At 43.4% G+C, this 15305-nt stretch overlaps 1 protein-coding gene across 3 annotated transcripts; it reads left to right on the top strand.

Moving 5' to 3' along the window:
* Window positions 1–1636: 1636 nt before the first annotated feature.
* Window positions 1637–15192, top strand: LOC112556587. Of its 3 annotated transcripts, XM_025225739.1 has the most exons (5): window positions 1637–1858; window positions 6439–6724; window positions 11030–11080; window positions 11647–11752; window positions 11965–15192. In XM_025225739.1, the coding sequence occupies exons 4-5, from the start codon at window positions 11698–11700 to the stop codon at window positions 12612–12614; spliced, it is 705 nt and encodes a 234-aa protein (XP_025081524.1). In that variant the 5' UTR covers window positions 1637–1858; window positions 6439–6724; window positions 11030–11080; window positions 11647–11697; the 3' UTR covers window positions 12615–15192. The 3 variants fall into 3 exon arrangements, with proteins under 3 accessions (XP_025081524.1, XP_025081525.1, XP_025081523.1); XM_025225740.1 differs by lacking the exon at window positions 6439–6724; XM_025225738.1 differs by lacking the exons at window positions 1637–1858; window positions 6439–6724 and adding an exon at window positions 7219–8095.
* Window positions 15193–15305: the final 113 nt, after the last annotated feature.

The raw sequence follows: 15305 nt of genomic DNA, 5'->3' as shown, positions 1-15305 counted from the left end.
CTGTCTCGCTGTGTCTGTAATCACAGAAAGACAGTCCATGGGACCCGCTGACTTCATTTTGTTACGATAGCAACAGACCAAAGTCTTTGGAGAAAAGGCGGCACATGGCGAGAGTGACACCAGGGAAGTTAAAGTAATTATATTTATTGTTGAAAATACTATTCGAACATTTGGGAAGTTGTCCACATATTTGCTGTCAACTTTCTGCCTACAATCATTTGTCCTCTTTGTCCTGGGTACCTCGGATTACTTCCAAAGAACCTCACAGTTTTCATTTGCATTTTATGATGAAAAAGAAATTGAAGATATCGAGAGCTTTTATGAACGAGTAGATGCTCCATAACTAGCATAATCTAAAAGTATTCAAATTTTCTGTACAATGTTGGAGCTAGTAATCCATTCCCCGGATAGTCCTGATAGTAACTCAGATGTTGTGTATAGTGCTAGTAATGTTCATTATGCCCCAGACAATGAACACTAAATTTATTCAACGATTTTGACAGTACTTTTTTGGATTACCATATTCACATTTGTTCTTACAAATATGCGCTAAAGGCTCCAGTGAGACCACCCATGAAACATGAACTAAAGTGAGTAAACATTCTTACCTATTTTTATTTTTAGATTCATTGACCATTCATGGTTGTCACAGAAACTATCCTCCGCAATAACTTTTCTGAAGTGCTCCGTTATTTTTTGACATACAGACTTTTTGACAGCTCCACCACAGAATTTTTATCTTTAGACAAACTTCCACAACAACAACACTAAAACCGAAGAGAGTTAAAAAAATTGTTGGACTGATGAATGGATATCTTAAACGGTAGTGGTAAACAGATTTGTGTCATGATGAGGTGAAACTCTTCACAAGACAGATGAATACATCCTGTATTTTGTCGAGATTTATACCGACAAACAAGGCCATGCCTCGGAGGTTTGCATTATGCCACGGGACAAAATGTCTATTAACATATGTTCCCGGCTCGTCAGATGACAGAGGCCTTACATTACAGAATAATCTCCGAGTCCAAACTCAGTGAATTTGCAATGTCCAGGATTACAGTGACACTGTACTTAAATGTAAAGCCTGAAATACTGGAGAGGAATTTCATTAACATTCTAGCATGTGAATACTTCAAGGATGAAAGAGAAAGATTAATGTCTAAATTCTATTTTTAAACATCCGAATGCAGCCTCCTCTGTGCCACGAAAAAGTATGGAGAAAAAAACTATTGAATTAATTAGTATTATTTGTGATAGCTTTTCTAAATAATGTTAGCTCACGGTGATGAGGTACAAAATATATGTATATTAATATCTTAGCAGTTATCAGTATGGTTGTTATGCTTATTTTGTTGTATAACAGTTTTGTATTTACTGTCATTTATCTTTTATCATTTATCTCTCTACGTGTATTCAAGCTTTGTATGGATGAACTATTGATGTGTATATTACCAATACTCTCGCGGGGTGAATGAATCAAATCAAGTGTCAAATGTCAAAGACAACATTAACATACTGATTCTGTCTGTCCTGACGTCTGTCCTCTGTCTGTGTGAGGTGTAGTTACATTGTGCATCCCATCAGTTATTCAATGTGTAGGTCTCAGGGGAGAGAGGAGCCGAGGGGGAGCATTTCCGGGCGAGAGGGCTGAGTGGCGATTCTCCTCAGTGCTGACGTTATCGCCACGGTCGCTGACTGTCACTGTCACTGTCACTGTCAGCTCAAGCGTGACGGCCTGCAGGCAGCGGCCACCAGTCTTCTCGTCTCACCTTCCGGGGATGTGGGGTGGCTAGGTGGCGCTGTGTGTCACAACTGTTTTCATGTGTTGGCAGAGAGGAAGTGCCTGTGTCGGGAGGTAAGAACTGTGTGTTGGTAAACGAGTTTTCTGTGTCGTGCTTTAATATCGTTTGTTTCAGCTTCATTGAGATTAGAGAGGGTATGAGGGCAGTAAAGAGGGGAATGAGGGGGGAGTGGTGGAGCGCCCATTCATCTGCCGCCATTGGCAAACGACACTTCAAGCTGCGGATTACAATGCAACATCAAAGAATGAATTATGAATGCATGACAGACGTTTGCTGTGCCCTAGATAGGTGTTGATGTTTAGATCAGTGGATAAATGGATGATAGATGTTGCTTTTGAGATGTGTGGGTAAATGACCAAGTACAAACTGCAACAGAGATTCCCCATTTTATTTGGAAACAAAGCTTATTATTTGAAAAGGCTTCGCTTAATAAAAGCAACATGATGAGGACCAGATAAGTCCTGTTGTAATTTAAGGCATTACTGCATCCTGAAAAAAATATCCTCTTGATATAAACACCACATTTTTTTGTTTTTGTTTTATGTTACCTAATGTAGTTACCTAATAAAGCAATATAATATTTGGGACACAGATATCTCCGCAAAAGTTTCTCTTTTTCTGCTCGGTGAAGGTGTTTCTGACTGCCCTGCTGTAATTATTTTAGTTTTTGTATTATCTTTATTCTCGTGTATATACCATTTTTTCAAACCTTTTTTTATATTGACTAAATAGTTATTTTAATCAGAGAATTGCAATGGAGTCTGTTTTTGACAAACGCTGTTTCAGCTGACTGTCTGTCTCTCTCACTCACACACAACTGTTTCACTGTAAGAAAAGGTTTGTTGAGTTCCTTCCTTGCCTAGATGGCCAGTTGCTGATGTCACTCTGACCTACGGCACGTGGGTTATCACGCCAGTGACCCTCCACAAATAAATTTGTATGACACGACATTTAGTCAGGGCCGCCGAGAGCCAGCCCGGGCCCCGGGACAGACGACCTCTCCGGGCCCCTTGTACTTGTAATCGTTAAAAGAAAAAGAAAAGGAGAAGAAGAAAAAAAAAATCCACTGACCAGGACCGGGCCCCCTTGACAGCCGCGGGCCCGGGTACACCAGACCCCCCTGTCCCCCCCTCTCGTCAGGCCTGGGCGGGTGTGTGGCCTCCATCAGTCGATGCACGTATTTCACGAGCAGCAGATTGACTGGTCTGTGCGAAAGCAAAACTGAGGTCAGAGAGAAGCAGGCGCCGAGCTGTGTCGCAGCCTCTCCACTGGCCCCTCACTCAAAGGCTCCCACATGCGTGTCATGAAATCTTCATATAATCTCGGGGAATCCCGTTGAATTCACGCACAACTCTACTTCAAAGTGACTTAGGCTTGAGGTGACGACTCGGCAAAGTTTACAGCAGGCCCGAGTGTTTGTCGTCAGAAACTCGGGGCACGAGCAGCGCACGTGCGGCCCGACCTGTCAACATCCTGCGGTCCGGACAATGCTGACATAGGCGACACCGCACGTGACCGGCAGTGCAGGGCGGCCAACTGGGGTAGGGGAGGTGTGCGGGCAGGGTTGGGGGAGGAGTGCTGAAACAAAAGCTAACTTGTTTGTAAGCAACCGTCTGATATTCAGTTTACCCGAAAGAAATATGCTTGAGAGTGATTATTGCAAAAATGAAGGTTGTTGTGACATGGAAGACTCTCCAGCACAGGAAAACGCCATTGTTTCAGCAACCATCTTTTCCATGTAGATAATAAATGACAAATGTATGTGTGCAATTTTCACCTACAACCTTTCTTCTTTGAAGTTTTGGCAGTAGCGTCAATGGGACAAATATGAACAATACGTTTGGCAAATTGTTTACATGATGGCTATATCTGGTCAAGAACGATGTTTATTTAAACTAACTGGTGCTCTCCAGTTTAGGCAAAGGAAAAAGCTACATACTAAACACAAAGGAAGTGTTTCATATCTGGATTTACTTTCAGGACAACTACCTCACCCACTAAACAATTCTTTGTTGTTTCTAAAGTATGTTTTCACTTATGACCACATGGAGTCTAACCAAGGTCTCCTTAATCACTGTTCAGAGAAAAATGCCTTCAGACCACCCACATACTTTCTTGAATAAAGTGTTGTTTCATTTTTTTTTTCTCTCTGGAACCCCAACATTTGCACTCTCTTTAGCCAACAAATTCTTCACCTGGCACGTGTTTACCCTGCCAGAGCGGAACTGGCGTAAACAAATTCTTCTTCTGAAAGTTGTAGACTAAAACATGTAAAAGTTACATCAATCGAAGTCTGCTGTGCAGTTACGTGGCATTTCTAAGCCCATAGATATCTAGCAGATGGGGCAAACACCAGCCTGGTGAATGTTCAGACAATTTTTGACAACAACATCGTGGTTTGGGGGAGAGTTAGTCACAGTTTGGGAAACAAACATACACTTGGACTACTGGTTGATCAGCTCACATACAACTGCCTTCATCTGTACAATGATTATTTTTCGTAAATATTATAGTGCCTCATGGAAACAAAGACGTTGACAAAGAAACAGTTCGACAGACAGACATACCTATATTACGGTAACAATATCAGTACACATCTTCTCTGGAGACGGACACCCTGGGTTAGTCATCCATAATTGTTTTGTGATTGAGGAGGACCGTACTGGTGTCAACAGCTGATTCTGTCCTGCAAATGATGTCTAGGGAACTGAGCACGGCAGTCATCAGTTCACAGACTGGACACTGACCACCACAACAACCTTCACAGCAACTTAAACTGAGTAATGTAGTTCTGTAACTGTACAGGACATTGTAACACAGTAACTATAGAACTGTGTAGCACTGCAACTGTAGCACCGTGTAACACACCGTGAACTATTGTGCGCATTTCCGGTGTTGCCTTAATGGTGTAGAAAGAAAGAGGACAGAGATCTGGTTAACGACATCAAAGCAATTAAGATATCCCGAAATAATTACGGTTATATAAACTCGAAGACAGTCGATCCATTTTCAGAAAACATTTAAAGTAGTTCGGAGCGTTTGCTGCTGCTGTAGTCGTGACAAATGTCCCTTGTGCTTCATTCTTAATTACCACTTATCGGAGGCTGGGCGAGTGATGGGTACACAAGCACTGCAAGCATGAGAGTGGGATGGGATGGGCCAACATCAACAGCCGCAGCAGCAAGGGAGGTGAGCGCGGTGACACCTCACCGGAAACGGTTCACCGAGGTGAGGTAAGAGTACGTGTTTGTGGAAACAGAATGCAGACCCCTTCGGTATTCATGCAATCTGAATTGTTTCCGGAAGTAAGGGGAATGGCATGTGGGCATCTTGACAGTGCACCACTGACAATGTTTGAGAATTTTCTTTTTACTATGAAAAGCCAAAAAAACCAAAAAACCGATAATGTATCTCTTTCGAAATTAAACAAAAATCTCGAAAAACCCTGGCGACTTTTTAAATTTACAAACAGTTTCCTTTAAGATATAGATAGAAATCTGATTAAATGAGTAATAGGCATCTAAATCCAGTCCAAAGTCTTCATGGCTAAACCAGCTGCTGCTGTTGCCGTCTTACGGACAGTCAAAGTCGACCATGCTGACTGATCTCACACATCCCACTGACATTCAGAGATATACTATTTGACCGGAGGAGGAAGAGACAGAGCAATGAAGACAGAGACAGGCAGAGCTGAGACAAAGACTATGTATACTCAGTGGGCACATCGCCAACTAAGCATGCAAGCTCCATCTCTCCCTCTTGTACTCCCCGCCCACGTCTTCTTCATTCTCTCTTTCTACTCTCTCTATTCTATTTCTTGGTCCATGTTTGTGCATTCCCTTAGGATATCTGTCTTTTTCGCTCACTGTCTATCTCCACTCAGGGCGGGTCTCAGCTCGTGGCGGCCCTGGGCTCGCCAATGTCAATGAAACCAAGTGGCGGCCCATGATAGTCTCATTCACGAAGAACAATATAATACTACATATAGCTTACTGCTCCGACTCTAGCAACATTATTAAATATAGAGTACTATCTAACGAGAAACAATTTTTTCAGGCCACATCGCCGTCCGCTGTGTCCTTATTTTCTACTTATGTTTTATATTATATATAGGTGTGGCGGCCCCTGGGATTTGGCTGCCCTGTGCACATGTGTCAAGTCAAAATAGTCGGCGTATCAAACGTGTCTCCACGTCTGTCAAACTCTGGTCACACTACCTAACACACCTTATACACAGATTTGCTGGATGTATTGTACGACTATATGGTTGTACTGTGTGTATTGCATGATCGCAGATATGTATTATCTGTATTATATAGTTACATACTTCATTACGTTGACTATAACATCCCCTGGTTCTATTGTTGCAATAATGTGATTACATGGCTGTATTGCGTGCATTGTGTGATCACATGCTGGTACAAAAAGAAGAATCTCTGGTGTTTATCCTTCTCTTTCTTTTCCTTTTCTTCCTCTTCTTTGCTTTGTTCACACTTGCCGTGCAAACTTGGTCCCCACACCGTACTCAAGAATTTGCTAATAACATTTCAAAAGCGATTGTTCTTCAGTCACTTGTATACAGTCCTGGCAAGTCTTGGACTTTCAGAAAAACAAAGAGATTTTTTTTCTACAGCAGTGCCAACCATACAAAAGCACGAGCTGTAAAAACCAACTGACTGCTGGTGAAAAGCTGAAACAAAGATCAAGCACCAGGTATACAACATCAACACTTTCTACACCATGTGGTCTACAAGTAACATCGTGACACACTCACAAACACATCATCAGTCGTATCCTTTTCCAGTTTAAAGCTCAAATCAACTGACAGAGTGAGGGCGCCAGTGATGTGTGTGCTCCAAACAGCATCAAAGTATTGACAGTCACAAACGTATGAGGAGCTTACACAAGAACACGTGAGAGTAAGTAAACAGTAAATTGTGCATGCTGCTAAATGAGGAAGAAATGTTTTATCTTGATAACTATGTATCAAACTGTTATCATGCTGTATTTAATATAGTAATAATATAATTTGTAATAGTAAAATGCTATTCTAGCAGTCAGTTGCAACGTTAAAATAAAAATGCTTTGCTGGAAATTAAACCATGTATCAAATAAATAAACACCTTTGTTGTCCTTTAAGTTTCCGGTCCATATCTTAGTCCTAGTTCATGGCTTTAACTTGTTGTCAACATTCAGCTGAGAATTTCCAGCCTACTTCTACATTTTTTTTCATAGCTCTGTATAAAAAGTACTTCTCCATCTCTCACTTCCCCGCTCTCTCTCTCACACACACACAATACCGACAGTTTGAGAGCGAGTGGTGGAGAGAGTGTGTCTGTGTGTGTGTGTGAGAGAGTTTACAACAGCGGAAGTCAGACCAGCTCAAGACATCGGCCAAAAATAAAGATGTGGAGGAGAGTAGTTGACAACTTCAACATGGCCGGCAGGGAAGCAAGAAGGGAAGGGCTGGGAGAGATTGTGGAGGGGGACTGTGTGTCAGAAGGGAGTTTTCTGAGGAGGGAGAACGACAGTGGTGACTCCACCCTCCCCATTAGGACCTTCGACACACAGCGCCAATGTATATAATGGCGGGGCAATACGGTGCGGGCAGACAAATACCGCCGCAGCGCCCCCTACAGGTAGAGAAAGTTTCTCAAGGCGAATGTAGTCCGTCGTCGACAGTTATCTAGACGTCTTTTCCCACAACTCATCTTTCGTTTCCCCCAACCGGCTTATCTCCTCTCGTGCAGAAAGTACGAGCCTGTATCCGCCTGAGACTGGGCCTGTCACTGCACCTTCACCGGGACCGCAGGTCGGCAGCTTTGATCTGGGAGCGGGAATGTGAAATCTTTAGTTCAACCCTCATTGTGGACTCGTACTGTGAATGTGAACCATCCGGAGAAAGTCTTCTGGCTGGGGAGACCACGTGATTTGGAAAAAAACTAAACTACAAATAATAAGGATAAGAAGTCACCAGGGGGATAGTCCCAGTCGTCTGTAAAACTGGACAGTGGTGTACGGCTGACCTCGTCTATAGCCTTGACTACTTTCTTCTAGGTCAGTGATGTGTGGACAGTCTAGCTAAAACATCCAAACATCCTCGAAGACAGCGGTTTGAAACGTCAGTATATCGTACACTGCAACACAAGGCCATCCGGAACTGGTACATGGGCACCTAGTGCTTATAAAATTCAGGAGTTCCTTAAGTCAAGAAAGAGAAAACAAAAGAATGGCCCTCCAGTCCACGAGAGTGATACTGCGCTCTCTTTTCTTCCTTCTTTTTCCACGAGGTAAGAAATTTGTCTACTCGATGTCAGAAGTTTACTGACCAGAGGTAAGAAGTCTGCCTATCACTAAACCCTGGTGTTTAATGGTATAAAAGAAAGTTATCATGAAACAATTGCAAAATATGTCTTTTTCAAAACATTGTTAACTGTAGACATTGTGTGTAGTCAAGCATAAAAGAGTATTGTATAATCTGCTGATAAGACCGTAGAAATATTATTAGAGCACTTAGAGTGTTGGTAGATGCTCTGAAAGTTGCAAGTGCCATTTCCTATACGCTATATAACACAGGCAGTGAAAATCTGAGGAATTCTGCTCTATTCGCAACATTCGCCAACATGTTCTCACATGCCACATGCCCACGCATACCACATCACATGCTTTTGCATACCAACTCGCCCTCGCATACTCTCGTTTCCTCACACACCAACGTGTCGTCACATCGTGCCCCCTCCTTTGTGCCCCAGACATCAACGTCCTCTCACACACCCAGAAACTATCAAACGTAGTTTGGGACTCGCACCAAGCCCATCGTTTATAGTTCTATAAAGCATTGGCAAAACACAGACTTTCAACCTGCAATCAGCAAATGGCGATAAGACTGCAATTTGGCTCGCCCAGGATGGAGTGGGGTCAATTGCTGGGATTAAAGGGTAGTCAGGAGATGGATGGAGGGAGTACAAGTAACACCCTCTTGCCGTGGGTGGTGTCGGTGTCCAGGTTGTAAATACATAACTTTCTTTAATCCACGTCCTGGTGTAGAGTGTTAAGCTTCCTTCTCTCTTTGAGAGTTTATACATATACTATAGTCACTAGGGGAGAAGTTTTCTTTGCCATTTTCTTACCCAAGGCCTAGTGGCTTGTTCTTCCTTTGTCCCAACCACTGATGGGAACTGGCTATACCGAGTTATTTAGTCCTGCCATGGTCCTGCCAGGGTCATGTGTCTTGGGGTGGATTAAAGCAGATGTTTGTGATTTTTAGTTCACATGTGTCTCTGTAAGTGAACAAACACGCTGTAAGTGGAGGTATATTTTGAATAATTATAGTAACCATTTGTTTAATATATCAGCCTCAACCATTGGTTTAATATATTAACATCAACCAATAGTTTACTATTTTCACATCAGCCACGAGCTTAATATGTTAGCATTATGAGCAAGCTCACGCTTGTCAAGTAGCTACTGTCCGCCTACACCCACACCCACGCGTCTGATGCGATTTGTTTACAACAGATGTGAGTATACACAGAAGAATATTCTCACACGAAGGATATTTAGAGCGCTCACACACATGCAGACACACAAATGCACATTTATTATGAAGATTATGTCAGCATTATGGATAATACCACACAGTAGCACCGAGCTCAGCCAGGTAGCCGCCAGGAGCAGGACGTAAACACTCGGTCCTCTTGACTCTTGTATCGATGTATCGTGCACCGGGCGGTAAACAGTGGCAGGCAAAGTGCGAACAGGGAGCAGCCCGAGTGGCGACACCTGGCGCACATTCCAGTCGGCGCCAAGCAAGTCACAAACACCGTGTGACACTGTTAATGGATGCCGGCGGTAACACAGTCCAGATGATCCCATTCTGACCCTGCCCTCACACCCCAGCACGCATTCCATTCTTCATCTCACCTTTAACAACTGTGATTCCATCCTCCAAGACTAATGTTACTTCTCTGTGTGTCTTTTAATTACCTCACAGGAACTTCATTTAGTACAAGTTTAGTGAATTTTGTTAATAAGCACCATCTTTGGGGGTTCCCTCAACCAGTACAAACAAGTCCACCTTTGTAACAAGCGTCCGAACAACATGTCATGTGACAAACGTTTCAGTTGCACGACAGCCATGCACGTCGATCAGTGTGACAAACACTATGCAACGGGTAACACCACAAGGCTATTAATCTAACCGTCAGCGCGAGACTCATTGCCAAACACTTGGACGGGTAAACATCGCCTTGAGAACGGACAGCTGGGACTCTGGGCAACTTGCCAGCCCCTGCATTGTGGCAGGCATCCGTGCATCGTGGGGGATCGTGGTTCAGGGGTCGGTGAGCTGACCCCACAGAAGGGAGGACAAGTTATTTTAGCGTTTCAGACATGCAGGTAGTAAAAACGACCGGGGTCAACTCCTGGCTATTGGGTAATAGCAGGGCAGCAAGTGTTGGCAACTAGAAAGCTGGCGATTGTGTCCTGCGCTGCAAACATTTGTTAAAAATATTGCACCAGTTGACTGTTCTTCCATTTACAAAATGTGGGAGACTTTAATTGTTTATTACATGTGCATACGCACATTCTAGCTATAAAGTTCATTTGAAGTGAATAAAGAATAAGTGAATAAGTGAAGACTAACTTTTAAAAGCAAATGCCACTTTGGCTCCATTTGTAAATTTGGGAATTTAGGTTTGCTAGCAATGTTTTGTATCCACATAAGTAAAAATCTAATCATGGCAGTTCTCAGGCACCACTATTTTGTTGATGATCTTTTTATTCAACTAACACCTTTCTCCATTTAGATGAATACATATTATGGTAGCTTGTTAGTCTTTGTGGGGGGGCTCTGTTGGCGTAATAAGAACGAACAGCACGCGCTGGGCTCTTTATTCTTACAATTGTAGGAAAAGACTTCAACTTGTCTTGATGTATTATATCCTGACTTGTGCTTCTTATTGTTAGTATCTAGTTTTCGACCGCCAAAAATTATCATATTTGGCTTACTTTTCCCCACATTTTTCGTTGTGACAATTGAGGGACTGAAGATAATGAGGGGAGGCAAGCGTGTGAAATAGCGACGTATTTGAATTGTCTTCCTTGACTGAGCTCTGAGCTGTTATCTCTTGCTTATATATAAGAAACGACTGAGTAAAAATGCAATAAAAATTGACGATAATTTTTACCAATAATTTTTTGTCAAGGTATCTGCTTTGTTGCAGGTGGCTTCGTCTAACTTGGTATATGGACAGGAAGCTGACCAACTGTGCAAGGTACATCGCAAAACAATGTCGAATACGATGATTACTTTTATTTTGGCCTGTGGTTGGAAGTTATTTTATTATTTAGTACATACACATCTAGTTCACAAACTATATACGAGTGTATTTACTCACTTTTTCTTCCTCCTGGTGTGATACAAACGGAGTCAACTAGAGACTTCCAAGTTTGTAAGTTAGCACAACGCTTCGTTATGTTTCTTTGTCATCTCCTGTTACTTCAGTTCTTTCTTATCTGATCTTTGAGTTTCTCTTGCCACGAGCTATTCTGGATAGTGTATCTTTCCATTCTGCACACATACCCTCACCATCACAATCATCTTTTTTCTGATTCTGGTTGTCATATTTGTGCAGCTGGTTTTATGAGACTTTTTCGTTGGCTATTCTAACTAGCCAGAATATCTTGAGGAATTTTCTAAGACATTTGTGTTTGCAATTTTTACATTGTGTTGTTTTTATTGCTTAGTTAATCACCCCTTTCCCCAGTAAACGTATTTTCAGGTAGACGCGAATGAGCTTGAAATGTCCATATCTAGATATTCAGTGGTCTGTCCGTACAGGACTACAAGAAGACTTGTCCGCGGGACAAAGTGTGTGCCGTGCAGACGCTGATGTGGCCGACCAACATTAGGTTTCCTGTCTGCGTGCACCAGCGTGTCGAGCCCGGTAAGTGTCATTGTGAGGTTACCATAGTAATCGCCTTTTTGTGTATCAAATCTCTGATAGAAATAATCAGGCTCTCCTGTGATAGACCTATGGCTAGAAGTCAGCAGATATTCCTGTATCAAAGCTTCTATTGTATAAAGAGGATGCTAAATATAATCAGTTTATTCCATGAATTTGAATGACTAAATAAACCAATGGATTCTGTACTCTAGTCAGGTCTCGCGCCTGCACTCAGGCCCCTTCCCCTGGTGGTTGTGGCGGGCAGCTAAGGAGATGGTTCTACAACGTGCACATGGGGGCCTGTGCCTGGTTCACCTACGGTGGCTGTGGCGCCAACAGCAACAACTTCCTTACCAGGGAAGACTGCGAGAACACCTGTATCAAAGCTTACTCCACCACTGACACCACCACATCCACCTTCTTGGTGAAAGACGTGGACGAGAGTGGTGTTGTGGGAAAACCATTTCCTGACGGACGCAAGTACGTCGGACGGGAAAGTGGGGTCAGCTGGAGAGACCCCGAGCCACCTAACAGCGGTCGTCATGGTGATGAGAGAGACAGGGGACACTTAAGTGCAGATATCGAGGACGCTGGTTTGTCTTCTCATAATCAGCAGACACGCTTCAGCGGGACAAAGCCTCAGACAGATTTGGTGCAGCATGTGCCATCTCGACTCAACACTTTGGAAATGAGATACGGCCGACCAGATGAAGTCCGAACATCTGTCAACGGTCGTTACATCCAGAACAAAGACCACATGAAGGGAAGAAGTTACGAGCCCGCGTTCACGCCAGTGGCCATCAGACTACCGCAGCCCCCATCATTACTAGTCTCCCAACGATCTTCATCAGGGACAGAATAAAACATATCCCTCATCCTTCAAGGCTGGAATCTCTGTCCTTAGACTCGCGTACGCGCGTGCGTGAACCAAACGTCCTCCCGGCACGAGCCGGTGCCTCTGACGTCACGTCGGGCGGGTGCGGGAGCCGCTGACCTCGAGCTATGCGGCCGGAGCAGTGGAAACGGTCCGCCACGTCCCTTTCAGCTTGGACCAGACCGCGACACGAGAAACAGGAGGCGAAGACAGGAAGAGGCGACAGAGGAATAAAAACAAGAAACATAGACGAAGAGGGAGAAATCGCCAGGGGCGAAATCGGAAGCCAGCGAGCGGACTGCACACTGTGGCGAAGAGTGAACATCTAACCGCCGTGGACCGTGACCTCCACAAGCCGCAGACAACTCAGTTCCACAACAGTCACGGAGCCAGCTTCCGTGGGGCACCTGCCCGCCTGGAGGAGTTCCAGAGAGGGCAGACCGAGTACTGGGAGGGCAACACCCAGCACAGACAGCACTCCGGCCCTGAGGCAATGCAAGGGAGACCACACCGCAACCGCCATAACAGAGTCAAGAAGAGAAAAATGAAAGGAGAGCACAGGGGAGAGAAGAAGGCCAGCAGCGAGGAAAGCGAAGAAGTGAGGGCAACAAATACTATGACACCTTCAAACTATTCAGATTTCTGGAGAAGCCTCACGGTACTACCATGAGACCTTCCCAGTAATATAATAGCTGCAGATGTTCCCTCCCCTACGACCACTCTGTCCACGCCTGCCTCTTGCCTACCTGTCAACATCTTTGTTGACCCGTCTGTTCGCCTCTCTGTCTTTGATTCTGCAAATTTTGTTGTTAAGGCAGCTGCATCGGAATCATCAAAAGAAAATAATGTTTTTTTGCTTCCACAAATCCATGTCACATTTTTCTTCTATATGCTTCTTCTTTCTTCACCTTGCCCACGTTTATTCCGCCATATTAAATATTTGTGGTGCTGCAAGGTATATGCTTTCTCAGCCGGATGCTTGAGACTTACTTGTACAGCTGTGAGCACCGAGTAGTGACAGAGTCAACATGTTGGTGCCACCAAAGCTCAGTTTGATGTGCACGAGTACTCTGTTAGCATACGGTTTTGTTTTCATGATATGAATATACCGGTGTATGTATCCTCAAACATCAAAAGTCTTCTGCAATTTGGTGGCATGAGGTTACTATTTTATTCTTTTTTTCTTAGGCTTATGAAATGGAGTCACAGTTTCAGTGGCTTGTAGAAAATTTTCTAACATAGCAATTTTGCTTTAGTTATACTTGTACCCTAAGTCTTAGATATTTAAGCTGGTCGCACAACCCGGTAAATAAAACACAATCATATCAACAGCAAAGGGAGATAACTGGGCCCCGTCACTGCGCGCTTTGTGGTTTAGCGAACATGAGTTGTCTCCGCAATACAAACATCAACCAAGCATTCGAAAAACGCGAGAGATAACCTAACAGAAAACAATGAAGGCTTGTATTTGTCTGCAAAGATTTTTTTCTGGTGCCTGGTGAATGCGGGTGTTTAATATATTAACTTACATATGACACGTCACTGACACACGTTACCCTGACGTGAGACACATACGAACTTTCCTCTTTCGCTTCCTGTGTGGTGCACGCGCGCGCGTGAAATGTTGCGTAAACACCCGTGACACAGCGAACGTGATCCTGGTAATCTGCATGAACTGTTTGCTTGTAGGAGTTGTTTGTTGTTTGTTTGCACCACTTTTCCAAATGAGCACAAATCTTCTCTTCCAAAGTCTTCACACCTTGTTTTTCATTTATGCAAATGACGACAGACTGTTGGCCTGTATATTTATCATCTGCGCATATCTTTTATTTTATTTTTTATTATTATTTTCCATTTCACGCTTTCAAGCGGACGAAACAGGTTTCTCTGTCTCGAATCCTTTGTGCAGCTTATCAGTGACTCGAGTAGACTCGTCTGAACTTTTTGAACACAGTCCTAAAGTGAGTGGTTGGTGGTTTAGCGGCCAACACATGTTCTGCTAGTATTTAGTATATGTCTTGGATTTGACTTTAGACTTAGTGTAAACTACACTACTTACAATAGAGTTTGGGCAAACGTCATCATGTCCTTCGCAAAATTCTCGTGTGTAAATGTTTAGGGGGAAATTTGAGAATGCAGTGCTACATATATGTACAGACACCACAACTTGACATACATTCGCAAATTATATCAGATACTGGATTTAAAATATTGAAGCTTGATTAGTTTTTGTTTTCTTGTTTGTGCCACCTCACAATATCATAAACTATGCACGCCAACACCAGTTTAACACATACCTGGTAGCTGCACAAGTTTACAACACCGGTACACAGTACTGCTTACCCTTGATTGCTGATTTGATTTATCCAGACAAACTTTTAATACCAGCGGTATTACGATGCGTTTGGTAAGGAAGTTTTTACTTATTGTATCACTTTCCGTGGGCTGAATTGAAAATGATGCTTTGATGTGTATATTCATGAATTTAGTGTCTTACTTTTCACGTTGGAAGCATTGTAAATCATAAAGGTGTTGTGCATAATAAATACTCTATGTCGCATAGTCAGAGTAACCTACTTTCAGCCACATGGGCTTCGTGTGTGCATGCGTGTGTGTGAGCGCGTGCACGTGACTGTTCTGCTCAATGAGAGGATGCGTATGACCCCTATAGTGTGGCCA

Source organism: Pomacea canaliculata, linkage group LG2 (assembly GCF_003073045.1).
Source record: "Pomacea canaliculata isolate SZHN2017 linkage group LG2, ASM307304v1, whole genome shotgun sequence".
NCBI classification, from domain to species: domain Eukaryota; kingdom Metazoa; phylum Mollusca; class Gastropoda; order Architaenioglossa; family Ampullariidae; genus Pomacea; species Pomacea canaliculata.
Note: the sequence above shows the minus strand (reverse complement) of the source record. Positions and strands in the feature narration are given on the sequence as shown.